At 38.6% G+C, this 16,016-nt stretch overlaps 1 protein-coding gene across 2 annotated transcripts in view; it reads right to left on the bottom strand.

The window, feature by feature from the left end:
* The window catches only part of myo5b (myosin VB), a 62,842-nt gene that overhangs the window by 22,502 nt on the left and 24,324 nt on the right, over positions 1–16,016 (bottom strand). For both annotated transcript variants that reach the window (XM_083564822.1, XM_083564823.1), the window contains exons 5-21: positions 14,854–15,010; positions 14,354–14,497; positions 14,146–14,227; positions 13,049–13,156; positions 12,241–12,350; positions 10,736–11,001; positions 9,753–9,834; positions 9,202–9,342; positions 8,296–8,418; positions 6,659–6,742; positions 5,827–5,967; positions 5,612–5,709; positions 3,711–3,797; positions 2,798–2,906; positions 1,523–1,734; positions 707–863; positions 246–485 (exon numbers count right to left, since the gene is read on the bottom strand). In XM_083564822.1, coding sequence (XP_083420948.1) covers positions 246–485; positions 707–863; positions 1,523–1,734; positions 2,798–2,906; positions 3,711–3,797; positions 5,612–5,709; positions 5,827–5,967; positions 6,659–6,742; positions 8,296–8,418; positions 9,202–9,342; positions 9,753–9,834; positions 10,736–11,001; positions 12,241–12,350; positions 13,049–13,156; positions 14,146–14,227; positions 14,354–14,497; positions 14,854–15,010 — 2,341 coding nt within the window. The remainder of the gene's footprint in view (positions 1–245; positions 486–706; positions 864–1,522; positions 1,735–2,797; positions 2,907–3,710; positions 3,798–5,611; positions 5,710–5,826; positions 5,968–6,658; positions 6,743–8,295; positions 8,419–9,201; positions 9,343–9,752; positions 9,835–10,735; positions 11,002–12,240; positions 12,351–13,048; positions 13,157–14,145; positions 14,228–14,353; positions 14,498–14,853; positions 15,011–16,016) is intronic.

Raw genomic sequence — 16,016 nt, 5'->3', positions numbered from 1 at the left:
ACACTTTTTTATCATCAATTTTTTAGGAGACAGTAAATCTGTACTGTTTACAAAATATATCCACGTTTCATTTCTATAGTATTGTCCCTTGAGAAGTTCTACTAAAACGACTGAAATGTGAGGGGTGCACTCACTTTCGTGAGATACTGTATATATAATATATGTATATGTGTATGTGTGATGAAAAATAAATAAAATGTAAGTGTGGCCAAGAGTGCTTTCTGAGAGTGTTCTGAACGCTGCACCTGATCGTCCATCTTTCTCCGAAGCTGCACGATCTTGTTCTCCATGCCCACGTTGAGATTCTTGAAGTGTTCTGCGGAGCGCGCCGCGATCTTCAGCTGATTGAACCGGCGCCTGGCGAGTACACGCCTGTAAGCACACTGCAGCACCACCGCTGCGTCCCGGGCGCGGCAGAACTTCCTCCTATGCAGCCATCTACGCACACATCTCTGGATGATGCTGGCCTTGTGGTGCATCATGTACTGAACAAAGGGGGGAAAAAAAGAGATATGAGCAAATACTTTGGGTGCAGCGTGAACACTGGAATATTGTATATTCTGTTTGTGAACTTCTGACTATTCACTGCACAGCTGGTGTGTGAGCAGAGAGCAGCAGTGGAACAGAGAGGAGGAGAAGAGCGAGATAAAGAATTGAATAAGTAACTAAAGAACACAGTGAGAATAAACATGGAGCAGTGAGGCACCTCTTGATACAGGCGGCGTGTGAACATGCCCCGTGTGAAAGCCTGGATGGTGATCGTAGCCTTGCGAATGGTCAGATATGCGCGCCGGACCCTCGCCATCCTGTACTGCTTCTGACAGATCAGAGCAGCGCGGGTGAGACGCAACTGTTCTGCATACCTGAAAAACAAAGAGAGAACAACAAAGAAAATGAGAGAAGGAGAGAGAACATGAGGGAGAGTACATGAGACTGAATAAGAGAGAGAACATAATAGAGCAGATAAAAGAGCACAGAAAAGAACATGAGACAAGAGAGAATGATAAAAAGAATATGAGGGAAAAGGAGAATGAATGAAAGAGCAAGGGAGAAAAAGATCATGGGGAAAAAGTGGCAGAAGAATAGAGAAAAGAGTGAGATGAGAGAGAGAAAGAGATAGATAGATAGATAGATAGATAGATAGATAGATAGATAGATAGATAGATAGATAGATAGATAGATAGATAGATAGATAGATAGATAGAGAGAGAGAGAGAGAGAGAGAGAGAGAGAGAGAGAGAGAGAGAGAGAGAGATACAATAAGAAAACAAATGAGAGAAAAAATGAAAAAGAACCTAAGAAATAAATTGAGAGAAAGATCATGAGAGAGAGAGAGAGAGAGAGAGAGAGAGAGAGAGAGAGAGAGAGAGAGAGAGAGAGAGAAAACCCAAAAGAGGTAGAAGATACAAGAGAAAAAGAGACAGAGCATGAGAGCGAAACAGAGAGACGTGTGTAAATGATGGAGAAAATGAAGGAGTAAATAAAATAAATAAATAATGTGCACTTGAACACATTCCCTCACCTGCGCGCCAGGAGGCCGCGGCCGTATCTCTGCAGCAAGATGGCCGACTTCCGGATCTTCTGATAGCGTCTTCTCTGCAGCCATCCTCGCACGGTCTTCTGCATCTTAATGCAGGCGAACCGAAACTTGTCGGCCCGGAGCTTCTCGAGGTACGCTACCTGACCGGCTCGGAAGAAGATCTTAGTCTTTCCGAACTGGAACTTATCCGGATCCTGGATGGAGAACGGAATTAAATACAGGGGGTTATAACCTGTATGACAAATAATCTGTAACTACTTATTTAATAAGAGCAAAAAATATACATCAAAGTATCAAAAAAATTATGAGAGAGAAAAATGTTTGATATATAAATATATATATTTCAATGAAATAACAGTTTGGATCCATGGAAGAACACTGAAAATGGTCCAGGAGCATCTTTATCTTACATTTTAATTTACGGTACGTTTAAGGCCTTTAGACAGAGGCCTTTAGAGAGACTCGTTTATACAACTGATCAGCAACAGTGTTAGGGGCCTTGTTTAGGGGCCCAGGGGTGGCAGCCTGGTGTGACTCCGAACATTCGTAGCCAAAGTCCAATGCCTTAACTATTAGGCTGCCACGTCTCCATCATCAGAAAATATCAAGGAATGAATATCAATATGAAGATGCATATGCAATAACAAATCCCTCCGTGTGAGTTTGAAATCCTTTATTTTTCCCAGTCCAGTTTCAATATGTGGTAAATTTGACATTAGAGCAACCGTTTTTTTTTATTCCCACTCCCATCTTGACAGGTTTATCCACACAGGGAACCTGCATCAATGAACAAACAGCTATCTGAGCTTAATAGCCCCCCCTTCATCTCATCATTCCTGATATCCTCAGAAGCCATGCTGATTACGCCGTTTTTCATCCGGCTCTCGGCATTTGGCCGCCGCTGCTGAGCAATGGATTGCTGAGCTAAGAAAACTGAAGCCATTAGAGAACTCAGTGAAGCGGGGGTGGTGAAGTTCACGGATTAGAATGCATCGATATTGCTTTGATGAAGGATGATATTTTGGAAACCTGTAGCGGGCTAAACACAAACAAGCCCGCATTTCTAGCTAGCGGATGTCACATCTTGCAGAGAACGCAGAGTATTTAGTGTCGACGGTGATGAATCGGTGCTCTACATCTCACATCCACGCTCAAATGAAAGAGTGAAGAGAATCATCTGGAGGAACTGCGCTGCTTGCGTACATCATCTCAATGCGATTGCGTGACGTAAACGGGACATTCATGATGGTGCGTTACCTTGATCAACGTCTCCAGCAGGGACCTGCAAACCTGCTTCTTGTCGGCAGTCACGTCTTTCTTTTTCATTAGCACGCGATACCTGCTGAAGAAATCTGAGTAGGTCCACCTGGAAGGAGAGTTGACACAATACATCAGGATTGATTAACCTTGCTCTGAATATATCATTGTTTCTGTAGTCACAACTCAGTCATGGGGACTTAAAACTTTCATAGAGAGGATAAAGAAAAACGCTTCAGGGCGCATAGTTCTAAAAAGCTTCCATGTAGTAACAGTAAATGCTGATTTAGCTGTTTCTGGTTTCAACTGGATTTTTCATCTGATAAATGTCCTGAAAGGATAAATGTCCCGATGAAGGAATGGCCCTTCATAGCTGCTGTAACATAAGTGAAAACACAAGCAAACTAGTTTCATAAAGGTTTCACGCCATTCTAGGTAACGATAAATGGATAAAAAGTAGGATGTCATTCTTTAACTGCTGTAAGATATTAACCACTGAAAAACTGCTGTTATATACGATGAATAGACCATTTTAGGGTTGCACAGTTAAAAGGAAAATGGTCCACATCATACTACCTGGTTGCTGTATACAGTAGTTTCCTATAACAGCACACTGTCAAGCCTTTTACTTTTTACCAACAACAACAACAACCAATCGATCAACTTTTATGTGGTAACAGTAACTCCGCTTCTCAATGGACCACCTCACAGCACCTTATCATTAATTATTTTACTATAATAGAACATCATTAAGTGATTTATCTCCTCATGTAATAACAATTGAATATAAAATTTTATTTCTAAAAGAGAATTCGGGAAAATCAGACAAACTTGTCTTGTTACACCAGTCCAAAAAAATGTATTGAACCAAATTATTTGGATTAACCCCAAAAAGTTCAGTCTGTACAGTCACCTGGATGGATATCCTGCAGCGCTGATGCGAATGGTCTCCAGAACACCACATGCTCGAAGCTGTTGGACGGCTCTTTTCGAATCAAACCTGCACACAGAATCAACAAAAACCTGCTGTATGAGTCCACTGAAATCAATACTTATACAGAAAACACGTTTTCTCCAAAACGAAACAAAAAAAATGTCCAAGATAGAAACCCTACCTTAACCTTTCCCTAAACATTGTACATGTCTTGAGTGAGAGAGACAATTAGAAAGCTGCAGACTCCTGGACACACAAGGGCCTGACTGAGAGCTCAGAATACAGCTGCCTTCTGTTTCTGAGAACCCTTGACGGCATGTGAATAAGAAACCGCTCTCAATTTAAGCTTCATGAACAGGCTCTTGTCTTTAAGAATGTGCAGGAGAGACAAACACAACTTCACCAAGTCCTCTAAAACACACAACTCTGCAGGAAAACTGAACACTATCATGTACCATTTATACAAAGAATTCGAGAAGGTTTTTCACACAGTGCAGTTAAATAATATATACAGTATGCAGGAATCAAAACTAAACACACAGATAAAAAAAACAAAAACTGATGCTTTCTGTAATATCTTTATGGAAGGATTCAGCGATTTTTAACTTCATAGCTGCAATAATATAAGTGATAACAAATACTAACTTTTTCAAAGACATTCTACACCAACAAATGTAACTATAACCAGATAAAAAAAACGCCACTTTGCTGTGACATTACACTTAATTCAATTCAGTTCATTTTTATTTGTATAGCGCTTTTAACAATGAACATTGTCTCAAAGCAGCTTTACACAGATAATGTGGTGATAAAAAATAAATATGTTCTTTATAAGTAAGTTTGTCCCTGATGAGTGAGTCGGTGGCGACTGTGGCAAGGAAACACTCCCCGAGATGGCATAAGAAAGAAACCTTGGGAAGCACCAGACTCAAGAGGAAACTCATCCTCATCTGGGTGGCACCGAATGTCAATTTATTGCAGATATACGATGTTGTGTGGTACAGTGATGGTGATCGGAAGCAAAATGTAGTCCTGAGTCAATGTAGCAGACTGTTGACATGAACTACATTCCAAACCCATCCTCAAAGCTCCCGTTCTTACTCCGGAATTCCATGGAACCACCCAAGGCGTCGATGAGAAACCGTCTCAAGCTGCACAGAGTGGCCTCCAATTGAAAGCTTAGAGACTTGCTGTTGTCGCAAAATAATCAACCTCTGGTTGGTAACAGTAAATCAGCTTCATGATGGAGCAGATGACATCACCACATAGTTTTGTATTTCCCTATAATGGCTATTTACATACCTGTATAATTATCTATGTTGTATACAGGAGGCCTCTATCACTATGGCAACTGAATATCTACACAGTTTGTCTCAGTATAGTAAAATACACTCAGATCCTTTTTTTTTTTTTTCACATTAGAGACAGGCGTCTCTAATGTGACATTAGAACAAAAAAAAATTTCAAATGAAAAGCAAATAGAAAAAAAAAGCAAGAGAAATAAAAAACCTCCCACTCCCCAGGTTGCATAAGTGTGGACACTCTTTTATAATGGAACTTGCGAATGCACTCAGAATGAACCAAGCACATCCAAACTCATTTTTCTAAGTCCCGGTAATTATCATACACACTCATCAATATAGATTTCTTCAGAAAATCCCCAAAATTCTTAAGATGTTCATTCAACTTACAAAGCATGGAAGAGCCACTCTTGAGCCCTTGAGCACGGCCCTGAACTAATTGAACAATCGTGCAATTAATCGCGATTAAATATTAGAATCGGTTGACAGCCCTAATAAATATTTGAGAAGCTCTTATTAAGTCGAACAGGTGAAGATGTGAACAAAAAGAAATATTGCATTTCTAAAAACAAAACTTACACAAAGGCTTCTTTAAGGTCGTTGGGTTTTATGCAGCGTACATAGTGTGGAGTTGTAGCGTTCAGAGTCTCCATCAGAAGATGTAATGAACTCCGAAACTGGAAAAGAAATGGATTAGAAACACAAACACGATTGACTTTCTACTTCTCAACTAAATCCCTATCAATGTAGCATTCTGAATAAATCCCAGTTCAGTGTGTAACTTGTAGCCTCACCTGGGTGCCTACAGATTTGCGGTGCTCACGGTTGTGGCTTTTGGGCATTGGTTTTGCAGGACGTACGTTGATCTTGGAGGTTTTGCCTGCAGAAGCAGGAGCTGATTTTTCTTCCTGGAAGAGATCTGCCACTAGCTGGAACTGAGAGAGAGAGAGACGAACATCAGCTGAATGCTCAAAAGCCCAGTGTCAACCGTTACAGCAGTCTAGTCTTTGAAAGTCTAGAAATCATGTTTCATCAGCAGTAATGATTTAAAGGGCTTTTATGAGTCGGAAATGAAATATACATTATATGGATTAAAAAGCATTGGCAAAATTTCAGCCAAAGTTGTAGGCAAACACTTTTATAGGATGTCTTCACATGCAGTGCCCAAACCTGTTCCAGCATGGCAATGCCCCTGTGCACACAGTGAGCTCCATAAAAATATGGCTTACAAGAGCTGGAGTAGAAGATCTAATATGGCCTGCTATAAAGCTCTGACCTCAACCCTCATGAACACCTTTGGGATTAATTAAAATGCTGACCTTTCTCTAGGTCTCCTCACATTACATGATTTACTAACACCCTTGTGTCTGAATGAGCACAAATCTCCACAAGCACTCGCCGAAATCTAGTGGAACTTCTTCCCAGAAGAGTGGAGAGTATTATAACATTAAATGTAGACCCAACATGGAATGGGATGTTCAAAACTCGCATATGAATTATGCTTAAGTGTCCAAAACTTCTATCTACGTTAAAACATTAAAAACTATTGTTAAAGACATAAACTGTGGAGCAGCAATTACAAAGTGTAGAAAGATTCTTTACCCTTATATTGTTTTAATGTCTCACCTTACTGGCCTTTAGGATGTTGATCTGTTCTTCATATACGGTGTCCCTGTTCTTTTCCAGAAAGCCTTCACACTGATACTCAACCTGAAAAAGCAAATCATATTTTTTTTAAATATATATATATTTTGGCAATATGCAAGGAAAAGATGGCATTTTTCTGTAATGACTCATTTGTAAGGATTTTATACTCCAAGTTTCTATTGCTATTGAGTTACAGGGAGTACTTTGGGAGTTGTACCACTGTTGCACAAGCCACCCACAGCTAATCCAATAAACAAAATCTTAAGGAGTATATTTTATATATTGAAGTGAATTATAGTTATAATTATATAAAATGTCAAAAGCCCTCTTTTCCCCACAATGTAACAGAACTGCTTAGCCTTTCCTGCTTTTTTCCCCCATCAAACATGCCCATCCCTATTCCTGCAGCGTGTTGCTCTTACACACCTCACTTTAATAGTGTGATGTACTGATTAACTATGTGAGGTGTGTTATAATGGGAATTAAAGACAACCACTGAGCAATCATTAGTTCTTCACTTTTAAGACTCTTGATACACCCAAGTGTGTGAAAATCAGATGAGGATGTGGTAAAAAAAAAAAAAAAAAAAAAAAAAAAAAAAAAAAAAAAAAAAAAGGTTTTATGACAAATATCTTTTGCAAGTCCACGCCTCTGCAGAACATTATCTTATAATGCCTCTTGGTGGAGTTGAGGTCTTACTATGTGTCAGATAATTACTGCTGAGGCTTTCACAATTTTCACATGCAAGCTCTGTGTATGAAATGAACCGAATATGTTACTGTCTCAAATATAATAAAGGATTATATATATATATATATATATATATATATATATATATATATATATATATATATATATATACATATACATACACACACACACACACACACACACACACACACACACACACACACACACACACACACACACACACACACACACGGGACTATAGAAATGATATATTTTAATATAGTCAATGTGCAGCTTTGAGGATGTTTCTCAATATAAAATGTAACTATAAAGGATTAAAACTGCCTATCAATCTGCTATGAATCAAACAATTTAATCAATTGTATAAGAGCATTAAGACACTGTTGCTGGATGTTGCTGAAGCATTTAGTAATGCTTCAGCAACAATAGTAATTATAAGCATATAGTATTAATTAAAAGCAATTTATAGTAATGTCTCACACCCATTAGTCAAACCCTTTTGCTTCTATGTATATCAGACAAAAGCCTGTAATTAGAGAGAATATCCTGCTCATCTTGAAACCTTATAAACCATACAAGCTCTGAAACACTGAGGTACATGATTACTTCCTATATTCAGTCCCATTTTTCTTTTTGTTAGTCTTTTGGCATGCCAATACCTGCAGGAAATGTTCAAAGGATTATTTTCAAACCTACAACACTGTTTCCCTTAAAGTTAAGATAAAGTTCCCATAGAAACCTGGAACTGATGGGGTTCATCACTGCCCATAACCTTTAAAGAAACTACTTCCTTAATCCTAGGGTTTATTGTACATGGAATATTGTATACGTGTGTGATACACCCACCATACCCAGTGTTACAAACTGCTTTCACTTTAAGCTGACTCAAGCTGAATGTTACTCGCCTTATCTGCAAAGTGGACCACGATGAACGATGTGTTGGACATTCTCGGCTTCTCAAAGTGCTCGCTGGCCGTGTGTCGACCGTAGAGCTTCTGCACCCAGTTCTGATCTGTTCCTTTAGGTACCTGAGGGACGAAAAGAGGAAGAGTGACCGATAAACACATATATACCGCTATACGCCATTAAAATCTTTTTTTTCTTGCTTGGTAATAAACTCATTCAACCTTAATAAGTTTGAGCATGAATATATTATTTATATATATAGAAATAAAAAATGTTTATATATATATATATATATATATATATATATAGTGCAATAATAACCAGATTGTCATCTCTTTCCTGTAAATAATATTCCATTTAAATAAACATACATTTAATAAATTCTGTTTGAAATATATAAATGCTTTTCCAAATAATTTATTACTTCAAGTACTCAATCTCTATGAGTAGACAGCATTATAATTAATTATGTATAAATAAATTCGTAATTAATTATAAAGCTGAAATCATCCTGGAATAAATTGTTTTTTTTTTCCCAAAAGTAATTAAAAGTAAATAAGAGGCTCTGGACATAGAAATAGACACACCATATGGACAAAAGTTTGTGGACAGCTCACAATAAGATTTGTATGTGCTTTCTCGAAAATCTCATGCGTCGTTTAATCCCAGTTACCATAACCTCCAATCTTCTATTAAGATCTCCTAGTTTAAGTGAAGGGAAAATGTTATGCTACCAAATACAAAGACAAGGACTGTGTGACTCCAGCTGTGTGGTAACAGTTTGGGGAAGAACTTCATATGACTGGAAATGTCAAGTGACCCAATACTTTTGTCTATTTTGTGCAAAACAGGTAGCTTTCTGTATTATATGCGTTTATCTGGTAAAAATGAGATTGAGAACTGGCCTTGCACTCTTCGTCCAGCAGGTCCAGGATACCGAGCTTGGCCTCAATTAGGTCGATGCATGGCTGGTTGTCATAGAAGTCGATGAGTGTCCATGGAATTTGCTCCTTCATGTACTCCTCTTGCTCCAGTTTAAAAACATGCTGTGAGATTTATAGTGGAAAAAGCATTTATTAAAAAGCACGGCACGCGTGTAACAAAAGACAGTCTAAATAAGAGGAATGCACCAATCTTACATTTTTTAGAATACAATATGCATAACAGAGCTATAATAAGCACCAATTGTGCACTGGTCAAATATTGACATATCACTGTATATTTCACTGTATCTGAGAGGTTGTATTTGGGGAAACATCACAACCAGGTTTGAAAATTGTATCACATGCTTATTGTTTACAAGATCTTAACTATGATGTCAGAAGACTTGAAATCAGATTATACTCTAAATCCCCTGATCCAGATCTGTACAGGATCGGCGTATCACTGATGAGTAATAAAAATAAAAAAAATAAAAATGAAAAACCCAATGCCGTCCATCTTGTTTATTACTTACAGAGTTGAACTGTTGCTGAAGTTTCTCGTTGGCATAGTTGATGCAGAACTGCTCGAAGCTGTTAATCTCAAAAGTTTCAAACCTGTTAAGACAAAAAAATGGATGTTAGATGGAAGCTGTCTTGGGATAAAAACCTTAAACTGGGCATTATACAAAAAAAAAAATCTAAATTAAATCAAAATAAATAAAAAATAGTCTAACTACTCGTTTTCTCCTAGAAAAAAACCCCTAGAAAATTCAAAGCAAAGCAGTAAGGACGTAACGTAGTGAGGAGATGTTTCATAGCATTAAAAACACACAGACACACGCACACACGCACACACATACATACACATACACATATACACACACACACACACACACACACACACACACACACATACACACACACACACCTCAGAACTTGCTGTTAATAAAGGATTATAATAATAATGAATTTTAGGGTAGTAATAGTAGCTGCTTCATTTGATATTTTACTATAAACACACACCCATAGATTAAATCTACTCCTTATTTATATAATGAATCTAAACTTCGCCAAATTTCCAACCTTTAAAATATTTGCCAACCATTTTAACGAAGCCCCGTTGCACAACAAAACCTCTGACTTCGTAACTGTTGTCGTCTCTACACCCCTAAATAAGAATGAAGAATAAAAAAGAATATAAGAATGAAGAATAAAGTGCTTCCTTTTTTTTTTTTTACTATTTCTAGCCCTGATGGATAGTTTTCCCTTTCCAGCGGACCATTTACCAGAGCAGGATTCCACTGCCTGGTCATTAATCTCATTTTGTGATGAAATACAAAAAAAGGCAAAAAAAAAAAAGAGAGAAAAAAGGGCTGATTCCGCACACAGCAAGTGTGCACATGCTCACAGAGCCACACCGAGACACAACTTATGTCTTTGTCTATAACAATGTAGCAAATTCTCATTTTCACTTTATAAATTCAAAACCAATAAAAGGCTCTGCGAGCTAAATTACCCGTAAATATCCAACACGCCGATGAAGGAGTGCTGTTTGGAGGAGGTATGCAGGGCTTTGTTGATGTGCTCCACAATCCAGTCGAAGAGATGGGCGTATATGTGTTTAGCCAGAGCGTCGCGGGCGTTAGAAGCCTGGACGGAGGACATGTTCTTTACATAGGTCTCTGTTGCTGTGGCTAACTTTCTACGGCACAGCCAGTTTTCCATCTGGTCCTTCTCGATCCCCAGCAGCTCGCAGAAGTGAAGAAGGTGAGGGTCGTTTCTCTGTCAGTGATAGAGACAGTAATCTATTATCCGTCTATGAGAAGTGTGAAAGGACTAATACAACAGACAGGCAAACAGACCAACTGACTGATTGGATATAACGGACAGACCGACAGACAGACTTTCCTCAGTCTTTCACTTTATACTACTATAACACATCCCTCCACCATGGTCCTGAAAAAATTCTTTATTGCACTGTCTCACTTACATTATTAATTGCACTGCCTCTCTTTACATTCCCTGAACAAACTGTATAGGTAATGTAATTGTATAGTTTATTACCTATTTAATTTTATAGTTTTTCATATTTTTAAAGCACCGGCACACCGTAACAAATTCCTTTTACACACAACACATGATACTTGCCAATAAAAGATTGAATAGAAGAGCTGCAAAAAAATGATTTTTATAGTTCCAATAAAATCTTAACAAAGCAAATATACCTTAACAGATTTTTTTGATTGATTGAAACAGAAAGATGGCCAGAAAGGTCAGTAGATAGATAGGCAGACAGATAGGTGGATAGCAATGCAGTCAGATAGGCCGACAAGTGAGTGAGTGAGTGGGTCGGTCGGTCGGTCGGTCGGTCGGTGGGTGGGTGGTTAGGTAGGTAGGTAGGTATGTAGGTAGGTAGGTAGGTAGGTAGGTAGGTAGGTAGGTAGGTAGGTAGGTAGGTAGGTAGGTAGATAGGTAGGTAGGTAGGCAGACAGACAGATGGGTAGGTAGATAGGTAGATAGGCAGACAGACAGATGGGTAGATGGGTAGATAGATGAGTAGATAGACAGGCAGACAGACAAACAGACAGACAGGCTGGCAGACAGACAAACGGATGCTTCATCAGTGTTGCATTAGAGAGCAAAACTAGTTATCAGTTTAATATTGTGTCCATATCCTCAAACTCCTTTCTCAAAAACACCATTTCTAATGTGCTTTTCCACCGTCAAACTTTAGGCCACACCTCTACCTTAATCAGATGCTGGTGCAAAGACACAATATTACAACAGTTTATATTTTTTCAACTACAAGCTATACCTGTGTATAATGTGCCTTAGTCGTTAGCCTTATAGCACTAGTACAATCTTAACAAAGCAACCATATCTTAACTAATCATCAATAATTTGAAATAAACCACTGAAATCCAGCTTTATAAGAGGAAGCGAAATCCAGCAGAAGTACAGATCTGTTTAAAAAGCAACTGTAAAATATAGGGTCATGTCCTAACCTCAAAGAGAACTTACATTTATATGACATGACTCTCCATCTCTCTCAGAAACAATCTCCACATTCCCAAGGTGCAAGATGGAGGCAATTATCTGGAAGATGTTCATCTGGTGATTTTCCTTCACACCTGCAAGACAAAAACATTTTCAACAGTGATCGCCTACTCAGTCTGATTGGTCAGACAAGTTGTAGAGACAACGGCAAATGTATGTATGGCAAATGCTCCACATACACACATTCAAAAACGTGTTTTTTATGCACGCCTGTATTTTCTCAGCACACCTTCAAGGAGCTGGCCATTTCCAGTTTCTTAAGATATATTTCTATGTCTAGTTTAAAAGGGAGAACAAGAGGATGCTGATGTTTATAGCTGCTGTAATATAAGCGATAACAAGGACTAACTTCTGCTGTCACAGTCGTTCCACGCTGTAAACAGTATATATATATATATATATATATATATATATATATATATATAGCATCAAATAAATCACATCACACCATTCCATCTGTGATTATTTTCCAACATCTGCACAACCCTAAGTGTTAAATTCCCCAATTAACATTTGTTCTTTGCATTCTCCACACTACAGGACAATCTGGAGTTCATCACCCACACAATTCCAACAAAATCTTATAGTCCCGCCCACAGTGTTTGACTGACAAGTTCTCATTCGGAGCAAAATTACAAATACAGTGAGGCATTTTCTTTTGGCCCACACAATATTGCAAAGAATCGTGCAACCATAAAGGAACTGGAGTAAACACATGCTTTGTGAAGGTGAACTGTTTGTGAAGGAGAATGTTCTAATATGTAAACCTTACCCAGCATAGTCAAGGCATCCCGCGTCTTCTGTAAGTCCACATCATCATTAACCCCCGGAATAAAGATGTTCTGTCCTAGCGAGGTGTAAGTAAACTCTTCTGCACTGGCTGCAAAAAAAAGGGAAAGCAATCAGAAGACTGAAAAGATTTGGACTGACTGTAAAACAATAAAAAGGAGTTGGCAAGTTTAGATAAAATCTGATGAAGGAAACATTTTGACCGTGATGAGGATAAAATCCATTCTTATTGAATCCATCGATCAGGCATACTGTAACTTTATGGCCACCAATCAGGCATAACATATGACCACCTGCCTAATATTGCGTCGGTCCCCCTTTTGCTGTCAAAACAGTCCTGACCCGTCGAGCATTAAAAACATTAACTACTTCAAAATGTGAGCTACAGTTGCTCGTCTGTTGGCAGTGAGACTCTGCCTCCCATGACCCTGTCGCCATTCCACCACTGTTCCTTCGTTGGACCACTTTTGATAGATACTGACCACTGCAGACCAGGAAACACCACACAAGAGCTGCAGTTTGGAGATGCTCCGACCCAGTCGTCTAGCCGTCACAATATGGCCCTTGTGAAACTCGCTCAAATCGTTACGCTTTCTCATTTCTCCTGCTTCTGACACATTAACTTTACGGATTTGAGAAAATATTCACTTGCTGCCTAATATATCCCACCCACTAACAGGTGCTATGATGACGAGATAATCAGTGTTATTCACGTCACCAGTCTTAATGTTATAATGTCATAATGTTTTGCCTGTTCGGTGTAACTGAAAAGCCTTATATTTAAACTTGCTTTTCAACAAGCATGAGAATAAATCAATGACAGGAAACCTGATTTGGACATTTTAAGTAGTTTACCAGGGTATTTAGCATGAGACATAATGGTATTGTGGAAAAAGAGAAGTGAATACATGCTTTAATACATTATTATGACCCAGGAAAAATCCATAAATTAGGCTTATAGTCCGAAAAATACGGTAGGCAGGGCGTAGATAGATTAAAAAAATTTAAATAAACCTAATAATTATGTGATTATGTAATGTTATTAATAAAAACAGAGCAGCAGGTCAGTGGGCTACTCACTCAAGGCCAGTTCTTTAAACTCAGGGCGTGAGGCAGAGGCACACAGCTGGTAGAAGATGTGGTAGTTCCTCTCATCCTCAGCCTGTAGGAATAACACAGACTTCAGCACTCTGAGAAGCGTCTGATTCAGCAGAGCTGCTGATGAACTGACAGGCTGCTGTTAGAGGTATGATTTAGGCTAAAAGCTTTAATGTGACGCTGGTCTCACCTGAAAAACCACTCTGGATTTCTCCAGCAGGTATGTGCGCATGTTGGCGCCGATGATGTGATACCTCCTGTCAAAGCCGATCTGGATGTATTTCCCGAAGCGGCTGCTGTTGTCGTTGCGCGTCGTCTTTGCGTTTCCGATAGCCTGCGAGGAGAAACGGGTGCGAGTACACGATGCTCAGCGAGTGAAAGTAATCAGATTTACATGAAGCTGCAGTAAGCAATTTAAAAAACAAAAGCTGTTTTAACATGAAAGCTATCAGTAAAAAATAAAAAAATTAAAAAATAAAAAAGGTGCTAAGTACAATTTTCTTTTTTAATGACTTTCATCAGCATCCTCTTGTTCTCCCTTTTAAACTAGACATAGAAATATATCTTAATATAGCTTCTATTTTGGGTTATCTTTGTAAATATATGGTTCCATAAACCTCTGTGATTTCATTAATCATCTTAAATCATCTTAAATTCTGCATGGAAGCTTCAGGTTATAATATACTGCACCTCCATGATGGGGCTGGATGCCAGCACTTTCTCCTCCACGTTTGTGTCATTGGCGGCTCCTCCCACAGTGGCGAAGTAGCGCATGGCGTATTTGGCTGATACCGTCTTCCCAGCTCCTGATTCTCCGCTCACAATGATCGACTGATTTCTTTCATCTCTGAAACACATACACGCACACACACGCACACACACGCACACACACGCACACACACGCACACACACGCACACACACGCACACACACGCACACACACGCACACACACATATATATAATGCGTATTATTTGTAAGACACAAAAGCCTTTTTGCTCATTGTACATTGACAGTCCAAAGATTGCACACACATGCGTGTTCCTTCTGTTTATATGGAATAAAGTAGGCCATTTAATGGTATCAAGAATTACTCTGACCAAATAAAGATGTTAAACTTTATTTTTATTGAAAAATCTAGCTGAAATACTTTGGCATGCCTCTAGGGTTAGGATTAAAACTGGTGTAAAAGTGTTTTTTCATTATTTGGATATTTTTGTCTGACCTTGTCATGCAGTTCAATAGGATTTAGGTGTGGTGACTGGGCAGGTCATTCCATGATAGATAACACTAGGTTTTCGCTCTCTGAATAACACTTATAGATCTTGGATGTATGCTTCAGGTCATTTTGTTGTTGTATGTTGAAGTATAGAATGATGGCTATGCTGGTTCAGTATTCCTTTGACCTGAAAGAAGTCTCGTCACGTCCCTCCTCCAAAACAACCACAATTCATCAAGCATTCACCTCCATGTTTGACTGTGGAGGGATGAGATACTCATCTCTCCTGTTCTCTGGTTTACATAATGTCATAAATGTCAAATTTGGACTCATCTGTCCAGAGAACCTTATTTCAATTATTTCAACCTGTCCAATTTTTGTGTGGTTTTGCCAATTACCTAATTTGTTGTACATAAACTAAAGGAACATGCATGTGTCTCAAAAACCATAAACAACTAGATGTTTCCAAACTTTTGACAGGCACATTTTACAGAATTTACAGATCTTATCCCATCTTTCTGAATGATACATGTATACTATGATATACATATGATGCCAAAAATATGGACACTTTCTACAACCTTTCTATAGCATTTGATCACAGAATCCATTATTTGGACTCTCGGTTGATTCTTA

The sequence above is a fragment of the Silurus aristotelis genome, assembly GCF_946808225.1.
Source record: "Silurus aristotelis genome assembly, chromosome: 16".
NCBI lineage: Eukaryota > Metazoa > Chordata > Actinopteri > Siluriformes > Siluridae > Silurus > Silurus aristotelis.
This window is presented reverse-complemented; position numbering and strand designations above follow the sequence as displayed.